This window comes from Suricata suricatta, chromosome 2, assembly GCF_006229205.1.
Source record: "Suricata suricatta isolate VVHF042 chromosome 2, meerkat_22Aug2017_6uvM2_HiC, whole genome shotgun sequence".
Taxonomy (NCBI): Eukaryota; Metazoa; Chordata; class Mammalia; order Carnivora; family Herpestidae; genus Suricata; species Suricata suricatta.
Genome location: NC_043701.1, coordinates 116,124,136 through 116,145,376, shown reverse-complemented (window position 1 = coordinate 116,145,376; position 21,241 = coordinate 116,124,136). Strand labels below are relative to the sequence as shown.

The 21,241-nt window shown below is 36.7% G+C and overlaps 1 protein-coding gene and 1 pseudogene across 2 annotated transcripts in view; one reads left to right on the top strand and one right to left on the bottom strand.

The window, feature by feature from the left end:
- Positions 1-21,241, bottom strand: part of PRKG1 (protein kinase cGMP-dependent 1) — a 1,238,870-nt gene that overhangs the window by 191,910 nt on the left and 1,025,719 nt on the right. For both annotated transcript variants that reach the window (XM_029931713.1, XM_029931712.1), the window contains exon 7: positions 12,232-12,326. In XM_029931713.1, the coding sequence (XP_029787573.1) occupies positions 12,232-12,326 (95 nt within the window). The remainder of the gene's footprint in view (positions 1-12,231; positions 12,327-21,241) is intronic.
- On the top strand, positions 16,264-16,659 carry LOC115285424 (annotated as a pseudogene).

Here is a 21,241-nt window from a genome sequence, read left to right as displayed (position 1 = left end):
GATAAAAGAACAGACCTCCCAGCAGGGGGCATCACAGGGAGCCCTTGGGAAGGAAAAGTGACAGTAACTCATTTGTTTTAGAGCATGTTGTGGGTTGAACTGTGTTCCCCCAAATGCCATGTCCAATCCTCCACCCCAGAACATATGAATGTGAGCTTAATTGGAAACAGGGACCTTGTAGCTATAATCAAGTTAAGATGATGCCATCCTGGATTAGGGTCGGCCCTAAATTCAATGACTAATGTCCTTACAGAAAGGGAAAGATTTTGAAACAAAGACAAACACAGAGGGGCGACAGCCATGGGAAGACAGAACCAGAAACTGAAATGATGAAGCTATACGGCAATGATGTCAAATATTGCTGACAACCAACCACCAGAAGCCAGGAGAGAGGCATGGAACAGATTCTTCCCTGGAGCTTTCAGAGACAACATGGCCATGGTGACACCTTTATTTTGGACTTTGGGCCTCCATATTATTAAAGAATAAAGTTCTATTGTCTAAAGACACTCAATTTGTGGTAACTTATTATAGCCACCATCGAAACGAATACTGAGAAATTATCATAACCATAGTAAGTGGATTCGATGCAAGGTACACAAGACTGTACACAGGGTGACCAACTGGGAGGAAGAACATTAGTCCAGCTGACACCACATATTGAAGGCACTAAGCACAACAGTGGCAGTGAAGACAAGACAAAGGTGATGTTAATAATTTCTTAGATGGTATAATCAACAGGATTAGACGGCAGTGGTATAGAGATGTCAAAGAAGGAAGAGGCAGGGATAATGTCCAAATTTATGGTTTGCATAACACTTATTATAAGAGAGATTACTTGGCATAGATTTGCTTGGGAAGAGAGAGAAAGTGAATTTAGTTTGGCTCAAGCACCATCTGAATTGCCAGAGTGATAGCTAAGTGGGAAACTGGGTCGTGAACTCAGGAAAATGTTTTAGGATGGAGATATGGACATAGTAATGTTGCTATGATATTGTAAGTTTCTGCCACAGTGTCCCTTCGCACACTCTATTTTAATGACCTGTTTACCTGTAAATTCTCAATAAGAAAGCAAGCTAGTACCTGAAAACAGAGGAAACAACTTCTTTTGATGAATCCTGCTCTCCCCAACAGATCATCTTGCATATGGAGCAGTAGTGCCAATAAAGTGATTCTGGCTCTTCCTAGTCTGTTCTACAGAAGAAGTAATGCTACATACTGGCAGCCTTTTAGCTTTGAACCTGAGCCACAAATCCAAGATAACAGAGAAAAAATCTCACTAGGTATTCTGCTATATCGTATGTGGATTACTGATTCAATTATCAAAAGAACAATCTTTGCTAATTAATTATAATCATCACTAAACCCAAAGAAACAAAATGAATCCCTATGAGTCTCCAGTGCCAGAACAGAGAAGGGTCCTGGGTTGGAGAAATGAGCTAGAGCTGGATCAGAGAGCCCTTGGGGATGAGTGAAGAAGGCTGACCACGGTCCAATCAAGATGGCAAATGGAACAAAGCCCTTTATAGAGCCAGGGTTGTCGAGTATTTCTACACATGAGACACAAGCTTTAGAAATGACTCTCTGGATGCATTTCAGAACTAAGAGACACATGCAGATTGAAAGTGAAGAGGTGGAAAAGCACTTATCATGCCAACAGCAGTGAAAAGAAAGCTGGAGTAGCAATGCTTATATTAGACAAAATAGACTTTAGAACAAAGACTGTAACAAGAGACAAAGGAAGACACTACATACTTATAAAGGGAACAATCCAACAAGAAAACAACAATCATAAATATTTATGTACCCAATATGGAACCACTCAAATACATAAATACCTATTAACAAACATAAAGGAAGTAATCAATAGTAATACAATAATCGTAGGAGACTTTAACACTTCATTTACCTCAGTTGAGAGATCATCCAAACAAAATCAAAAAGCAAACAGTGGCTTTGAATAACACACTGGACCAGATAGATCTAAGAGATACATTCAGAACACTCCATCAGAAAACAGTAGAATACACATCCTATTCAAGCACTCCAGAATACATCACATTTTCGGGCACAAAACAACTCTCAACAAATTCACAAAGATCAAAGTCATACCATGCATCTTTTCTGACCAAAATTCTATAAAGCTAGAAATCAACCACAAGAGAAAATCTGGAAAGAGCACAAATACATCGAAGTTAAATAAGATGCTACTAAACAATAAATGAGCCAACCAAGAAATAAAAGAAGAAATAAAAAATTACACAGAGAGAAATGAAAATGGAAACGCAGTGGTCCAAAACCTTTGGGATGTAGAAAAAGCTGTTGTAAGAGGGAAGTTTATAGCAATACAGGTCTATTTTAAGAAGTGAGGAAAATCTCATCAAACAACCTAACCTTCACCTAAAGGACCTGGAAAAAGAAGAAACAAAACCTAAAACTAGGAGAAGCAAGAAAAACAATAGTGATCTGAGCAGAAATAAATGAAATAGAAACTAAGAAAATCCAATATAGCAAATCAATGACACCAGGAGCTGTTTCTTTGAAAAGATCAACATAATTGATAAATGCCTAGCAAATTCACCGAGAGAGAAGGGGAGGAGGACTCAAAGTCAGAAATAAAAGAGGAGAAATAATGACAGAATCACAGAAATATGAAGGATTACAAAAGAATATTATGAAAAATTATATGCCAACAAATTGGACAACCTAGAGGAAATGGATAAATACCTAGAAACATATAACCTCCCAAAAGTGAATCAGGAAGATATAGAAAATTTGAACAGATTGATTACTAGCAATGAAATTGAATCTGTAATAAACTCCCAATAAACCAAAGTCCCGGACCAGATGGTTTTACAGGTAAATTCTACCAAACATTTAAAGAATTAATACCTGTTCTCAAACTATTCCAAAAACTATTCTTTGGAAGAAGGAAAGCTTCCAAAATCTTTCTACAAGGCCAGCATTATCCTGGGTACCAAAACAGGGTATAAACACTACAACAAAAGAGAACTACAGAACAGTATTTCTGATAAACATACATGCAAACATCCTCAACAAAATATTAGCAAATCAAATCCATTAATATGTTAAAAGTGTCATTACCATGATCAAGTGAGATTTATTCCCAGGATGCAATCATGGTTCAATATTTGAAAATTAATCAACATGATACATCAACAAAAGAAATGATAGAAACCATATGATCATTTCAATAGATGCAGAAAAAGAGTTTGACAAAGTATAACTTCCAACTTGAGGAGGGAAAATCCTAAACAAAGTCAGTTTAGGGAATATACCTCAGCATAATAAAGGTCATACATGAAAAATCTACAGCTAACACATACTCAATGGTACTCAATGGTCAAAAACTGAGAGCTTTCCCCTTAAGATCAGGAACACAAGGATGTTCACTCTCATCACTGTTATTCAACACTACTGGATGTCCTCTCTACAGCAAGCAGACACAAGAAAGAAATAAAAGACATCCAAAATGGTATAGAAGAAGTGAAACTTTCCCCATTTGCAGATAACATGATACTGTACATAGAAAACCCTAAAGACTCCACCAATAAACTATGAGAACTGATAAATGAATTTACTAAGGTCACATGATACAAAATATACAGAGATCAAATGCAGAAGGAGAGATCAAGAAAATAGTCCCATTTACAACCAAAAAGAATAAAATATCTATAAATAAACTGAACCTAAGAAGTAAAAGACCTGCATTCTGGAAACTCTAAAACAATGATGAAAGAAACTGAAGATGACACAAACAAATGGAAAATAATTCTGTGCTCATAGATTGGAATAATTAATGCTGTTAAAATGCCCATATTACCCAAATAGTTTTAATACAATCCCTATCAAAATACCAAGAGCATTTTCCTCATAACTAGAAAACATATTCCTAAAATTTGCATGTAAACATCAAAGACCGAAAATAGCCAAAGCAATGTTGAGAACAACAACAAAGCAGGAGGTATCACAATCCCAGATTTCAAGACATAATCCAAATGTGTAGTAACCAAAATAGTATGGTACTGGCACAAAAAAGAGACACACAGGTCAATGGAACAGAATAGAAAACCCAGGAAAAACCCTGCAATTTCATGGTCAAATCTTTGACAAAGAAGGCAAAAATATGCAACAGGAAAAAGACAGTCTCTTCAGCAAGTGGTGTTGGGAAACCCAGAGAGCTACATGAATGAAATTGGACCAATTTCTTGCACCATACACAAAATTAAACTCAAAATGTGTTAAAGATCTAAGGGTGAGACCTGAGACTCTAAAAATGCTAGAAGAGAGCAGAGGCAGTAATTTCTCTGACAATGGTTGTAGCAAAATTTTTCTTAATATGTCTTGAGGCACGGGAAACGAAAGCAAGAATGAACTACTGGGACTTCATCAAAACCAAAAGTTCGGCACAGCAAAGGACACAATCAACAAAACTGAAAGACAACGTACTGAATAGGAGAAGATAATTTGCAAATGACGTATCTGATAAAGGGTTCATATCTGAAATATATAAAGAATTTATACAACTCAACACACTGAAAGCAAATAATCCAATTAAAAACGGGCAGAAGACATAAACAGACATTTCTCCACAAAGAAGACATCCAGATGGCCAACAGATATGTGAAAAGATGCTCAACATCACTCATCATCAGGGCAATGCAAATCAAAGTTGCAATCAGATATCATCTCACATCTGTCAGAAAGGCTATAATCAAAAACACAAGATGCAAAAAGTCTGACAGGGATGTGGAGAAAAAGGGAACTCTTGTGCACTGTTGGGCAGAATGTAACCTGGTGCAGCCACTGTTGTAAACAGTATGGAGGTTCTTCAAAAAATTAAAACAGAATTATCATATGATCCAGTAATTTCACCACTGGTATTTACCAAAAGAAAACAAAAAACACCAATATGTAAAGATGTATGTACTCCTCTGTGTATTGCAGCATTGTTTAAAAATAGCCAATGGAAGCAACCCAGGTATCCAATGCTAGATGAAAGGATAAAGATGCTGTGTGTGTGTATTGTAATAGAATATTACAAAGCCATAAAAAGAATGAAACCTTGCCATTCACAACAACACGGATAAATCTAGAGAGTATAAGGCCAAATGAAATATGTCAGAGAAAGATAAATACAATCTAATTTTTCTCATATGTGGAATTTAAAAACACAAAACAAATATACAAAGAAGCAAACCAAGAAATACACCACTGTTAATGATAGAGAACTAACTGTTGGTACCAGAGGAGAGGTGGGTGTGAATTAAGAGTACATTCATGGTGTAATATATAATGTGCATATGTATGTATAACAAATGTAGTAATATACAGAATTGCTGAATCACTATACTGTATACCTGAAACTAATATAACATTATGTTAACTACCCTGGAATTAAAATTATAAAAGGAATGAAGGAAGGAGGGAAAAGAAAAGTGCTCGCGCTCGCGCGCGCGCGCTCTCTCTCTCTCTCTCTCTCTCTGTTGGTCCAGGAGGTTTTCCTTGAGAGAAATAGAAACCCAAGCCTAATGAGGGGGATACTGGATCTCTTTTCTATTTCATGGTACAGGGAATGAAGCTGAAGCCCATCCTCGCAAAGGCAAAAATAAAACAGCCAAGAAAAGATGGTCCTGGCCCAAGGGAATCTGTCAGTCTACCAACTCCATCGAAAATGAAAGATCAATAAAAACAAAAATGAAGAAAAAAAACCTCCCCAAGCTGTAATAAACCACACAGTACACAGAGTCCACAGATATAACAAATGTTAGGATCTATAAATCAAAGTAAAAGTAACAGAAATTTTCAAATAATTTAATATTTTAAAAATAATAAAACAATAAGAGAAAATATAAACAGGAGATAATACAAAACAGACACGAAGACAAGTTCTATGCACAGCTAACATTATTTACTGATATACTAAATATCAGATTATTACCATTCTATAAAATTTTTTAACATTTATTATTAGGAGACAGAGAGACACAGAGTGTGAGCCAGGGAGGGACAGAGAGAGGGAGAGACACAAAATCTGAAGGAGGCTCCAGGCTCTGAGCTGTCAGCACAGAGCCCAACACGTGGCTCGAACCCACAAAGTGTGAGATCATAACTTGAGTTGAAGTCAGATGCTTAATCTACTGAGCCACTCAGGCACCCCTTTATTATTATAATTCTAATAAGCATACATACTACACACATCACTTGGCTTATTAGTGACCAACTGTATGTAGGTAGGTATGATTATTCCCATTTTACAAACCATGAATCTTCAGTACAGAGAAGTGAAGGGAAACAGGATCACACACCTTATTAATGTCAGGGCTGGGTTTCAAACCCAGGCAGTCTCATTCCAAGCTCACTGACCACTGTGGTGTGCATAGTGGAAATTCTAGAAGTCATATTTAAAAGATAATCACTGGGAAACTACTCGGTGGATGGGTCATATTTATGACTTGATGCAGGTGAAGGGAGAGAATTGTTCAGATCCCATTAAAAAGGGAACACAGAATGACACATAGCAGGAACATACAAACATGAAAGAGAAGGCAAAGACGGTATATTGAGGAGATGAAACATAGAACACAGAGAATCCCCAAGTGAGAGATTAGGGAAAGGGGGGTGAAAGAGAATACGCAGGGATAATGCTCAGAATTTTCTAGAATTAAGGAAAACTATGTTCTCAGAACCAAAGAAGACACAGAATTATAAGGAAAAAGAAAACATATATGCCCCTAGACAGAATGGAGGAAAAAATGCACAACATCAAAGACAAAGAGATAGCGACCAAAGAAAAAGGCACATGACCTATAAAGGAACAGTAATTTGACTCACTAAAGGCTATGGATGCCAGAAGACAATAGAGTTGTATTTAAAATGCTGAGAAAAATAAATTTTAACCTAGATTTCTATGCACAGCCCAGTGCACATGTAGGCAAAGGCAGGAAGTATAAACAGATAATTTGTGAATAACTGCTAAAGAATAAACCCAAAAGGAATGGGCTGGGTGTAAGAAGGAATTATGGGCAAAGCAAGAGGAAAACAGGTTGAAAATTTACATCGTAGTGTCTGAAAAAATACAGTCATAACAATGACTAAGACCTGAGGATTTACCAACCAGGTGGAGTCACAGCCTAGAAAACTAGAGAGAAAATGGTATGAGTGATTCGAACTCAGAAGGATCCGTGTATTATTCAAGAGGCACTGGTTAACAAGACATGTTAGTTATACCTGCCACAAATCTAAAGAATAATCATTTCAAGAATCGAAAAAGGTAAACTTTGTAAATGAAGGGATGGCACAATTGCAATCTGCATGCCAGCAGGAAAATAAAGAAAAGGGACATATTGATCCAATAAGAAAAAGAGATTTCAGATGCGTAAAATTTAAAGACAAATAAGCTTACATGCATGTACAAATATGATACATACATAATAAATTATAGACACATGAGCAGCAAGGGTGTACCCCGGCCAACCTCAAGAGATGATGGTGGGAGGGAAATGAAGAGGATACCAAAGAGACTTGAATTTTATCTACATGTTTTCTTTCCAAATAAATACATGAATAATGATCAGACCTAAATATGGCCAAGTATTAAAATGTAATATCCATTATTCTATCCTTTCATGTGCTATCATTTTATTAATTAAGAAAAGAGAAAGGGGAGGAGAGTAGGTTCAGAAATGTTAATTCACCTTCCCAAGATCATGGTCCTTGAGGGAAGAATCTGGGGAAATACAGATATGGCTTATTTTTTTCCATCAACAAGGACAGACCTGGCATGCGACATAGGTGTTCAGAAGACAGGGAACAGCTAGGAGAGTTCCTAGAATAGTAGCCTGCTTTAAATGCCACCATTTAACAGGGTGACACAGGGCTGCAGTTGGCATCCAGTAGTCTCTTCCGGCTGTAAAGGGGCCAAATTCCAAGGGAAGCAGAGGCTGTGACCTAAGGAAAGTTAGAGATCATCTAGTTCAACTGTCTCAGATTACAAATTCAGAACCAGAGACCTAGAGACGTTAACTGGCTTGCTCAGAGTTCTCTAATCCTTGAGTGGTTGACCACACATCTAATGCAATGTCAATTATACCAACAGCTCTAAATTTTGGTCAAGAATTAACAGAGCATTCTTATAATGAGGACGAGAACAGGAATGATGGTGCTGATGCTGTTGCTAATGACAGCAAAAAGAAGATGGCGGTGGCACTGATGGCAGTAGCTGAATTTTCTTTGAGCATCATTTAAATTCTAGGCACTCACTCGAGTGCTTTATAACAATCCCCCTGATTATTACTCTCAACAACCAGAAAAAAAAATAGGTGTAATCACCACCTCCATTTCTGACTACAGGAGGATATCTCATGATCTGTCAGTGACAAAGTGGATCCTAACCAAGGCTGATTGACTTCTGAGCTGGAACTCTTAACCACATGCCATGCTGATGACTCAAATGTCAGGGGGCAGGGGGGCAAATGGGAGCTCAGCCCCATCAGTCAGGTTCCAATGAGTCTTAGGTTTTCTCCTATTACCTCTGAAAGACGTGGGGATGGCTCAGAATATGACACTATCCAATGCCTGTGTGGATTCTGCGTGGCCTCAAGTCAGGTGTACAGCTTGAAGCCACAGTGAATCAGAGTGGGATGGCCTCCCAAGTTACTGGACTACACCTACAGTAATTTCTTTCAAACACAAGTGTAGTTTTCATATACAGAAGGAAAGAGTACTTCTGTCAAGGGTACAACATTTTGCCCTCTCTGGGGTGGAAAAAACTACCATCATAGCAAAAAAGAAAAATAGTGATTGAGCCAAGGAACACAGAATAATTTGCTTTATGTCAACCAACAAAAGAGAAAGCAATCCATGTCTTCAATCTCTCTGGTAATAAGATGCTATTGGTTAATGAGACTAGTGGATGATGATGATATAGATTATAAGATGACGTTATCTATGACTTGACTGTCCCCAGAGAGCAAGGAAATGGAGCTTATCACTTCTAGAGGCAGAACTGTACAGTGGAATTCCGGAGTCAGGGTTCCAAGGTCACATTGCAGCTCTGTCATTCAATTATCTACCATGGGCTTACCCAATACTCATATTAGGCACTCTAAAATTTAAAAAGAATGGTCAAGGATTCATGTCAAAATTACCAATATTTTAATGGTCTGCTGAGCATCCTTGGGAAAATAAAGCACTGATTCCCAGTATGTATAAATTTTACATGAGTGAAAACAATGATCTGAAAAGCTGTGTTATGGACACACAGAGATTGCTATGTAATCTTTCTTCCAAATATAAAAATAACACGATGGGCAAAGAAGCAGAGCTATTACACAACAGGATACACACAGTGCCCAGAAGACTTTCTATCTTAAAGTAACATAAATTTTTAAGGTCTTTAGAGGGTAACAAGTGAAACCAATCAATCTGATTTGTGAACAGTTAGAGTTTCTTGTGTGCAACATTGAAACTCAAAGAAAAGATCAAAAAGGAACATAGTATTCAGGGTACAAAAGACGTTATACACAGAGGACATCAAAATATTTAAAAAAACAAAATAAGAATATTAGAAGGTTAACCTAATAATAGTCTTCCTTCATTTGAATTTAGATAGTGTGTTGTAAGGAGACATATGTGATACACAGAAATCACAAAATAGCAGCTCACAGGTCAAATATTTTGCAAAAATTGGGTTTTTTTGTGTTTGTTTTTGTTTTGCTTGTGAGTTTTTTTACATCAAGTTACAAAATCACATTTCCTATTTTTCCCTCAAAAACCTAAGTTTTTTCTGCTTAAAAAATGTGGCAACGAGCTGGCATTCAGTAATTTCTGTACCCTGTGCAAAGGATTTCTACTTATCTACCTTGCTTTACTCATTTACATCACCAGCCTACCAGCCCTGTAGACAAGTGTTCCTAATCCTTTCCCTACTGCCAGACAGATCCAAGCCGAGAAAGTCATCAGCTGCAAGAAGGGACTTCCTGATTGGGCATCATTAGAGAGGCTCCTTTGTTTCTTTGTTTGTTCACTTATTCATTAACTCATTCAGTAAGTGTGTATTGAGTATCTGAAAAGTGCCAGATACTGAGCTCAAATCAGAATGTAAGTATTTGGACTTCTTTCCATCAAGGTGACATGCAGGCATAGCTCTGGATGTCTATTGAGACATATGTAATAAAGAGAAGTGAGAACAAAGCACTGATGAATGGAAATCAAATGAGAAATTCTAAGAAGTGCTAACCATGACAAGGGTCCCAAAGGAAGGGGAATTTGAAGAAGGAAGGGGTGGTGAGCACTGTAAAACTATGGATGAGAAGTGAAGTCACCGTAAGACAGAAAAGAGAGTATTCTCTGATGCAAGTAGCAAATCCCTGGTGACCTTTAAGAGGGCACTTAGAGGAGGCTGATAAAGCCAGGCTGAGTAGTGAGAAAATAAGGGCAAAGGGCACAAGAAAGAAAGAAATTGCTGGGGGAAAGGTGGGGGGAGGATCTGGCATACAGAAGACTGAATACATACGAAAGAGATTTTTGGCACCAGACAGTTCACAAGAAAGCCATACGTTATGATGAATTCAGTCTAGATGGAATGCGATTAAATGCTGATCTCAGAGAAAATTTTATAACTTTTCCATAACCTGTATCCTCAAGGTCACTTAAGACACGTTCTAAGAAGGGGCTACGACCACTGAAGCTTTCTTTAATGGGCACCAAAAGTCAGCAGCAATAAGCTACAAAGGAAATCTGTTGATTTTCAGTTATGCTTTATTTTCTGGTGTTCCACTTGTGATCCCAATCAGAGACAATTGCACACGTCCCTGTTTCTTTGGCTCTGCTGGAAACGAGAGTTTTCACGCAGGCATTTAATCTTGGACCAGTGGAATCAGGTGGCATTATTCTCCAGAATCTTCTACAGATAAGCATGGGAAAGGAAGATTCAAGTACTAATGCTATATCTGTGCATGTGATCCTGAAAAGGTAGTGTTTATTGCATTCTTTTGTGTGTGGACAGTGAACATGGTATTTCTTCTGACTCTGCTGTTGGAAAAAACTGAACGGGCAAGCACATGCTCCTCAGATAAGGATCAAATGAACCAAATACAAAAAAAAAAAAAGGCCAAATACATTTAGTTGTGAATTCTCGTAAGCTAATGACTTATCAGGATCTCTGTTTTATTTCTATAGCTATGAAAGTGTAGGAAAGGAATAACAAAAGCTGCTTTCTGATTGTGGCTTAAAAATTAAAACTCCCTAAATGATTTCTTCATAGTCATTTTAAAGAAAATGCTTATAATGTAATTTTTAAATGAAGGCATAATTTGAAATGGAAGCAAAACTCAGTGTTCTAAATATTTTAGGAATAAATTATAGCCTATTGCTGTTCCTCTCTAGCAGACACTTCTGCACCTGCAGTTTGATACAAAAATAAGAGTTTATCGGTTATTTCTGATTCAAGTACACACACACACCCTGCACTGAATTTTGAAAAGTCTCATCTATCTATACTGATAATTCAGATGTGTTGCGTATTGGAAAACAAGAATAGGATACTCAAATCTATCTGCAATATTTGTCATGCCTTCTATAAAATGTGTAGTCCAAATCAACTGGGATTTTTTTTCCATAGTATGTGGGAAGAAATCCCAAGTGCTCGCTTCTTGAGGCCTTACTTCAAAAGTAGAATTTCAGGGACCTTGTAGTATACATCTCTGGGCCCAGCCTTTAGCGCCCATACATGTCAATACATGTCATGTGCATTATCTCTGTCCCTGGTGAGGACAACCACTATCCAGATGTGAATTCCAGCCAGCCTCCATGGCCTTCTGATCCTTAATTTGTGTAGTCAGTTCAGGGTTTTCCAAATTCTCAACCAATCATCTTCCTAGGATTCTGAGCAAAACTACTGCACAAAGTAAGCTTAGCAGAGACTTCCCCCCTCTTTTAGAGTCTTTACAAAGACTGCGGTTAAGGAGTAATGCTGGGAAATCTTTCCATAAGTATAAAAACATTGTATTACAGAAGCTAAGCCATCAATCTTAAAGCCTATGCAAATGCATTACAGTCCACCTGGAAGTAAATAAGTAATTGTTAAGCTTCTGTGTCTGGTATTAGGATAAGCACTAAATAAAGGGTCTGTTTTGCTAGAAGCTCAATATTTAAGCCAGAAATTTATGTCGTGCTCAAACAAAAATGAGTCACATGTGATCTACTCACCCCTGCAAGGCTTTCTCTCCAAACCAGTCTCCTTTCCCTAAAGTTCTAAGGAAGAGTGGGTCTTCACTTGGTGAGTCTTCCCGAGTAACATTAACCTACGAAGAGAAACAATGAGAGTCCGTATCTACCGTGCACACAGATTGATCAAATGCACACTAACTAATACTGTTAATTCCGTTTGTCTCTTCTTTTACCATAAAAAGGACCTCAAAGAATATCACAAAATGTCCATGCACATCACAAGAAATGCCCACCAAATATTGTTATGCTGTTTCAAGTTGTTAAGAAGTAATGAATTATCCAGAAATCTGAATTTCACTTAATCCTCATTCCTGTTCTCGTTTCCTACCTCCTATGAGACAAACACTATAAAGAATTAAGTGAGCCTTCCTCCAACCTTTTTAATGTGTTTGTGCTTTTAAAATAAATGAATAGCATAACACAGTATGTATCATTCTGCAACCTACATTTTTTGTCTTAACATTGTTTTATTACTTATTCTATGCTCTTAGATATGAATCTAGGTCATCCATTTTAATGTGTCAGTGCCTTTTTCCACTCTTTATTTGCTCACCCATTTCCTTATAGGTGGACGTTTATATTTTTTTTGCCACATTAAACATCTTTCTACATATGTCATGTGCATGTCCCCTTTCCTCTAAGACATTCCTGTCTCTTTTCCCTTAAGCATCCAGCCTTTGTTCAAAGGCCACTCAAATGCTCATTAGGCTTTTTTAGAGGTCCCTAACCCAAGACAGGGCTTCAGGTTCACATGGTTTATTCAGTAGGATTTTTTAAAAATCTATAAGTTATATATATACACATATATATTACCATAATAGTGTATTCTTCAAAGAAGTAGGCATATTTTTGACATTCTCTACAATTTATAATAAGTACCTAATAAAGAGCTATAAGTTTTTTTCTACTTATTTTTAATTTTTATTTATTTGAGAGAGAGAATGTTCACGAGCAGGGGAAAGGGGTTTATTTTTTTGAATATTTATTTATTTGGAGAAAGAGTGAGAGAGCAGGTGAGGAGCATAGAGAGAGTGAAAATTCTAAGCAAGCTCTGCACTGACAGCACAGAGCCCCATATGGGGCTCAATCTCACAAATTATGAGATTATAATGTGAGCCAAAGCCAAGAGTCTGACACAGAGCCAATCATGTGCCCCAAGAGGGGGAATCTCTCTCTTTTTTTTTTAATTTTTCTTATGTTTGTTTATTTTTGAGAGAGAGACCACGAGTAGGAGAAGGACAGAGGGTTGGGGGGAGAGATACAGAATCTAAAGGAGATCCAGGCTCTGGCTGTAAGCACAAAGCCCAACGTGGGGCTTGAACTCAGAAGCTGTGAGATCATGACCTGAGCCAAAGTCTGACGCTCAACTGACTGAGCCACCAAGGCATCCCCAGAGAGCAAGAGTCTTACCAGACTCCACGCTCAGTGTGGAGCACTACAGAAGGCTCTGTCCCACAACCCTGGGATCATGACCTGAGCCGAAAGAGTCAGACACTCAAACAATGAGCCACCTAGGAGCCCAGGAGCTGTAAGCTCTTTGTACAAAAAAGCTTTAGTGCCCAAACAAAACATCTTGGCCCCTAAGGGCTTGTGATTTGGGAGACAGTCCACAGAAGGAAAGTAAGAATGTTTTTGTTGCATGAACGAAGACCAAAATGTAGGAAGTTGTACATTCATTCACTTCCCTCTCATGTTCTACTCATATTCATAATACCAGCTATGTTTCACCTAGAATGGTTAAATAGTTAAAAACTCACCTACCTAGAATATGTATGGCAGTAGAAAAAATTATTTTTTAGTCAGTAGGTTTTTAATTAATTTATTTTTGAGAGAGAAAAAAAGCAAGTGAGGGAAGGTCAGAGAGAAAGAAAGAGAGATGATTCCAAACAGGCTCCAGGCTGTCAGTGCAGAACCCAACATGGAGCTCAAATTCATGAACCAGGAGATTATGACCTGAGCCAAAATCAAGAGTTGAATGCTTAACCAACATATTAGCCATGCAGGCACCCCAGAAAAAATTAATTTCTTAAGACAATGCTAAACAAGCACATTTAAAAATACTATCCTTTGGGTTTCTGAGTTTAGAGATTGGATGACAAAGATGGGATTTTTATAAGTATTAAGAATGTATGTGCAAGGTGGAGGGAATTCAATTATTATTCTCCACTGATGCATCTGATTACTTTTCCACACTGTATCAAAACCATAGGGATATAATTTTTAACCCTCTTTAAAAAAGCTGTATCACAGAGATGCTCATTTGCATGCTGATGAGCCTTTTATGAGGTGACTAGAAATTGACTAGCCCAATGATTCTCAAACTTTGTGGTAGGGGCTTTACTTAAAATAAAGAAAGACTATTGAACTTAGTAGATACGTCTCCTGAGACAAGGGAAACAAAAGCAAAAATGAACTATTGGTAAACTACATGAGATAAAAAGCTTCTGCACAATAGAGAAAATAATCAACAAAACTAAAAGACATCCTATAGAATGGGAGAAGATATTTGCAAATGACATGTCTGATAAAGGATACCGGGAGAAGATATTTGCAAATGACATGTCTGATAAAGGATTAGTATCCAAAGTTATAAAGAACTTATCAAACTTAACACCCAAAACCCCAAAATATCCAGTAAAAATGAGCAGAAGGCATGAATAGACCTTGTTCCAAAGAAGACATACATATGGCCAACAGATACATGAAAAGATCTTCAACATAAATGATCATCAGGGAAATACAAATCAAAATTATAATGAGTTATCACCTCATACCTGTCAGAATGGCTAAAATCAACAACACAAAAAACAACAGGTGTTGGTGAGGTTGGGGGTAAAGGGGAAACCCACATGCATTGCTGGTGGGAATGCAAACTGGTGCAGCCATTGTGGAAAACAGTATGGAGTTTCCTCAAAAAGCTTTAAATAGAACTACTCTATGATCCAGAAATTAGACTACTAGGTATTTCCCAAAAGGGTACAAAAGCACAGATTTGAAGGGACACACACACACACCCACATCTCAATGATTCTAACAGCAGTATCAACAATAGCCAAACCATGGAAAGAAACAAAGTGTCCATTGACTGATGTGACTGATGAATGGATAAAGAAGAGATGGTGTGTGTATATGTGTGTGTACATATAACACACACAATGGAATATGACTCAGCCATCAAAAATAATGAAATCTTGCCATTTGTAATGATGTGGATGAAGGTAGAGATTATTATGCAAAGCAAAATAAGTCAAATACCATATAATTTCACTCATATGTGGAATTTAAGAAACAAAACAGGTGAACATGTGGGGAGAAGAAGAGAGAAGGAAACCATAAAACAAACTCTTAACTATAGAGAACAAACTGAGGGTTAATGCAGGGGAGGAGTGTGGGGAGATGGGTTGAATGGGTGATGGAGATTAAGGAGGGCACCTACCGCGATAAGCACTGAGTGTCTTATGTAAGTGATGAACAGCTAAATTCTACATGCAAACCTAACATCACACTATATGTTAACTAATTGGAATTTAAATTAAAAAAACTTGAAAGAAAAAAATAAAATAAAGGCTACTGGAGTGTTATTCTTGAGGTTCTAACTTACTGAGACTTGGAAATCTGCATTTCAAAAGATTAATATAGGTGATTTAGATGCAAATGTTCTATAGACCAAACTTGGACAGACATCAGTTAATTGTTTTATTTCTGAACCTCAGTTTTCCCAACTGTACAATAAGGCAACCCAACATAATCATCTTTCAGTCCTATTAAAAAAAAAAAGGTCATGAACTAAAGTGTAATACACTAAAAGATCATTAATTCACAATTAGATATAAGGATACATTATATAATTGTATGTCTGCCTTTTAGTTAAGAATAATAAAAAGATTAAAAATTTGAAATGGGACTGGCAGGGGAAGTCTGGCAGCACTGGAAGGAGGAACCACTCGCCCTCTGTGGTCCTCACGGCAGGCTGGAGGTGAGCATGGATCCTGCGACCCTCTTACCAGAGCCATGGCAGTCCCAGGTTACAACAAGGACAGTGTCCGAGCAGGCTGTAAAATATCTGGCTATCCTGGTCATCTGACATTTGAATGCTGCACTTTTCTCTGAGTAGACCCCAAAAGGGACTTCATTTTGGATGTGAGCAGCACAAGTAGTGAAGAGAGTGATGAAGAGAATGAAGAACTGAATAAATTGCAGGCATTACAAGAAAAAAGTCTTATTCATCCAGTTCCACTGAAGAGGACACTTCAAAACAAAGGAAATAAAAATACCAGAAGAAAGAAAAGAAAAAAGGAAAAAAAGAATAAGTCAAAGAGAGGGAAATACCACAAAAAGGAAAAAAAGAAGAGAAAAAAGGAAAAACATTCTTCTACTCCTAATCATTCTGAGATCTCCCAAAAGTAACTGAATCTTCATCCTAAGCCATTAAATTTTAAAATCTGGTTTTAGAAATTATTTGACCTTCCTTGGAATTTGCTATATAATCACGCTTTGCAATAAATCACAGCTTTTCCATTTGGATATTTTGTTCATATATGGGGCCATTGTCTTCTGGAAATACATTTTTAATGTGCTAACGGTAAAGTTTGAATCAGTCTTATTACTTGATAACCATGCCCCAAGTATGGATAGTTATACATACAAAACACATTTTTGGTATTCATGACTGTGTCTGACTAGTGTTATTACATTATAAGTTCATTGTAAATGTCTTTACTACAGTCAACATAGGTAATCTACCTAGCAGTTAATGAGTATTGCTGAATCAAGTGTCCACCTGCCAGTGATAAAATGAGGTAGGGGTGAATGCTTTGTTTTCCTCTTGACTCTGAAAATTTTAATAGCTTTATTTCCTATCATAATGCATAAATATAGTGAAAATTTTCACTGTCAGTTTTAAATCCTGAAACTTTTTTGGATGTCATAGGATATGAAGCTGCTTTAACTGGTCTTCACTAGGACATTTTAAGTGAATGGTGTTGGCAGGAAGATAATGAAAATACTTATCAGGAAGTTTTACTGTTACATGAAATGCAGAGCATCTAGTACCTGCCTCCTCTGTTATTTTAACAATTAAAATTCTCTTCCTCTTTTAAAAAGACAAGTGTAGTTCAGCCTCTCAGAATCTTGCAGAGATGATCCTGTGTTGGGTAGAATATTTAGGACAGACCCCTGGGTTGTTTTACAAATGTCCATATTGGCATCTCTTAAAGTGATACCTCAAACACAGAACTTTTTAATTAGGAAGATGACAGCTAAATAATTATTAGAACTGATTTTTATTGTAGTCTGTATGTAAATTTTATGAAGCTTGTTTTTATGAGTAATATGGAAATTTTTTTACAAATGTGAACATATATATTTATTTGTCTAAAATAATTTGTTGTTTTGAAGCAGGTTTCACACTGAATTTATGGTTTCAAAAATGACTAGTTTGGGGTGTTTCTTTTTTACTTCAGTCTTAGACCTTAAGAGCATTGACAAAAATTTAGTATTAAGAATTTTATTCTGTACTTTTTAAAATATAAGAGCCAGGGAGTTGCATCATGAAAGCCGTTATATAACAATGGAAATTTTATATGGGTAAGCATTTTCAAACATATATCAGTAGCTGTAAACGTTTCTTACATTTTTAATTTCACAGTGATCGGTGTTACTTACTTGGCTTGGTATTTGGGTATCCCTTATGCCCAATGAGTTAAGCACTTAGCAGCATCAAACATCAGTCACTTATCATGGCACAGCACCAAAGATTGCATGGACCTCATTACGGTGCAGTTATAAAATTTCAAATTACCGTCCTACAGACATGAATTCATTATAGTGAAATCATATGGTGATATTACCATTATTCATTATGGTAAGTGCATCTAACCTCACAAGCTGAAAAAATGTTCTGATTCTTCATCCAGCTCCCCTTGCTAGCATGACCTCACTCACAGCGGGGTAGTTCATAGCTTCTCTTAATATCTGCTTCCCATGTTCAGATCTAGGGAGGCTACACCCACATCCCTCTTCTAGCTTTAGAGCTGAAGAAGCTTTCACACTTGTAGCTTTTCTATCACCTAATTTTGTCATATGGCCTCTTGAGAAAGAAAACTCATTTGTTTAAATAGTTTAGTCAGGTGTTGGAAGAGAAACAGAGTTATTAGGTTTTTAAGGGGTTGTTTGGCCTTTGCGGCATTTTCTGTATTTTTTAACTATATTTTCTGAAAATATAGTTCTTTCGTTATCATGATGGAAAAAATTTAAAACTTAACTATTTAAAAATGCTGCGTGCACAAGAATGGCCTCATCCCATCAAGTAGTTCACATGGTTAAAAATGCTAATAATTATAGTGAAACAAAGCTAACCAAAAGTTATTTGTAAGTTTTATTTCTGTTAATGGTAGAAATTATAAATTGGCTCATTTGATTTGTTTTCTGATTGGGAACACAATTAATAATGGTCCATAAGATTATATAAAATTCAGCCTCACTAACTAATACACTGTGCAAATTTTAAAAATTTATTGTTCAGAAATTTTGTCCCCTAGATACATTCTTGGAATTATTCTTCAGTAGGTTCCCTATAGTATGAGAACAGTGTATAAAATCTGGCATCTGAATAAAACGTATTTCTTTTTACTGGTTTTCTTTTAAAGTGATCTTGTTGGGATTGAATACAAATCTCAAATTTTAGGAGAAAATTTGTGAGATTTTCTCTGAGGCAGTATGTACGTAGCAAAAGGCACACTGAATTTAATAGTAAAATCCAAAAAGTCCTGGCCTTTCTAACTATGTGTGTGACTTTCAACTAAATCATTTAGCTTCTCTGGGCCTTGGTGTCTTTGATCTGTAACGTATTTTATCCAAGTATATCTGAGAATCCTCCCAGTCCTTAATGTAAAGGATTATCAATCTGTTAATATAATTCAAATAATATTATTCTTGCAGGTAGCATTCTGTAATGGTAAAGGTTGAATTTATTAATATACCTGTTAAACACATTCAACCTCTTTAAGCAGATAATTGGTATTTGGCTTACATTCTTACCAACCAGTGTTTGTTTTTTCACTAGGCGCATATAGAATTTATGTTTAGATTTGTATCTGTAACCTGATTATTTGAGCACTCAGGCTGTTCCTTTTGGGCTGATGGATCTACTCCCCACACAGTTCCATTTCTTTTCTCCATATTCTCTTTTGGCTAAAATCTCTCAGAGGTATCCCTAGTTCTTCACCCCTAATATATATCTGTTTACATCTTTGCTTCTCTGAGGCCAAAACATCAATAAATGAGTAAAACAATTTTATGTGTCTATATTTATGGTTCACTCCATCTAAAATTATATAACCCTAGGTCACCTTCATTTAAACTAGATTAAAGAGTTATAAATAATGTTGATAAAAATGTCATTGATTCCTTTCTTCAACAAACATTGAGTACTTGGCATAGCAAACACTAAGTACTGGGGATACAGAGATTAATAAGACTCACTTGCTTCTCTGAAGGGGTTCATAGTTTAGTTAGTGGGAGAAATAGCAGAACACATCAGTGTATAATAAATACAGTAATTGGCCTAAACATGTGTTCATAGAAACATGGAAGGATTCTTAACCTAGTCTGGAGAAGTGAGGAAAAGGCTACCTAAAGACAGCATTGCCTAACTTGGATTTTGATGGAGGCTGACGGAAGAAGTCACGGCAGTTACTGACGGGTGGGTCCTGTGAACAAGGATCATAGTAGAAAGAACTAAGTTGTGTGTGTATCAAGAATTACAAGCAATATGTGAGGCAGGAAGCAGTAATAATTGAGACTACCACTCTAGGTTCTCAGGAACAAGAGAAAGAAGTCTTATGTTCTGTGTTTGGAAGCTTAAACTGTAATCTGTAAGCAGTGAGACACCATGAGAGGGATTTAAGGAAAGAAATGACCTTTATTGGGATTTAGTTTCATCCATTTCAAAATCTAATTAAACAGTTTTTTAGAAGGTGAAATTGCTCTCTTGAGAAGACCACAGAGAAAAGGATTTGAGCTTCTTAAGTCCTATTATTAGTACTCTTCTTCTAGACCCACTTTTCTTTCTAAGATTTGATTATTACCAAAAATTCCAGTGACTTAAGTCTTCTAAAAACACATAAGCTACTGTGTTCTTTATCAGACCCATCCCCAGAGTTAAATGCATATGTACATATTCTGAAATGTGTCTTACATTTTTAGATTATGTTGACTGACTTAAATTCTGTCACTAGGTTAGTATTTATTACACTCCAATAAATCATCTAAAGTATAAAAAAATTTTTGAAATGGCAGGTTCATGCAAGGCATGGGGAGGTGTTAGTGGGTTTTGAAATATTCTTTATAAAACTGTTACTGAGATGCAGTAACAGAGGCATAAAAAGTGGGCCACCTATCGAATAGACCACTCTGCTTATATAATAAGTGTGAAGAAAAAACTATCTGAATAGAATAATCCATATATGTGAAAAGATAAGCAGGTGAAAGAACAAGCACAAAAGCTTTCCTTTAAAGTTGTCATATCTAGGAGCACCTGGGTGGCTCAGTTGGTTAAGCCTCCAACTTAGGCTCAGGTCATGATCTCCTGGTTGATGAGTTCCAGCCCGACAACAGGCTCTGTGCTGCCAGCTCAGAGCCTGGACCCTGCTTCAGATTCTGTGTCTCCCTCTCTCTCTCTCTCTCTCTCTCTCTCTCTGCTCCTCCCCTGCCCATGCTCTGTCTCTCAAAAATAAATAAATGTTAAAATTTTTGAAAGATTTAAAAAAATAAAGTTGTCATTTCTACACTTTTTCTTTGTCCATGTAATGAACCATTCCAAATATGTACAGACACCAAGCATGGACATTTGCATCTTTAATTTAAAAAAAAAAAGTCAGGGTAAAGAAAGTGAAATATACAAAAAGAGCCTCTCTAATCTTGGCCTATATTACTTATTATTTCCCTTTAAACCACAAAGTACTTTATGATGCACAATGCTATGGGCAAG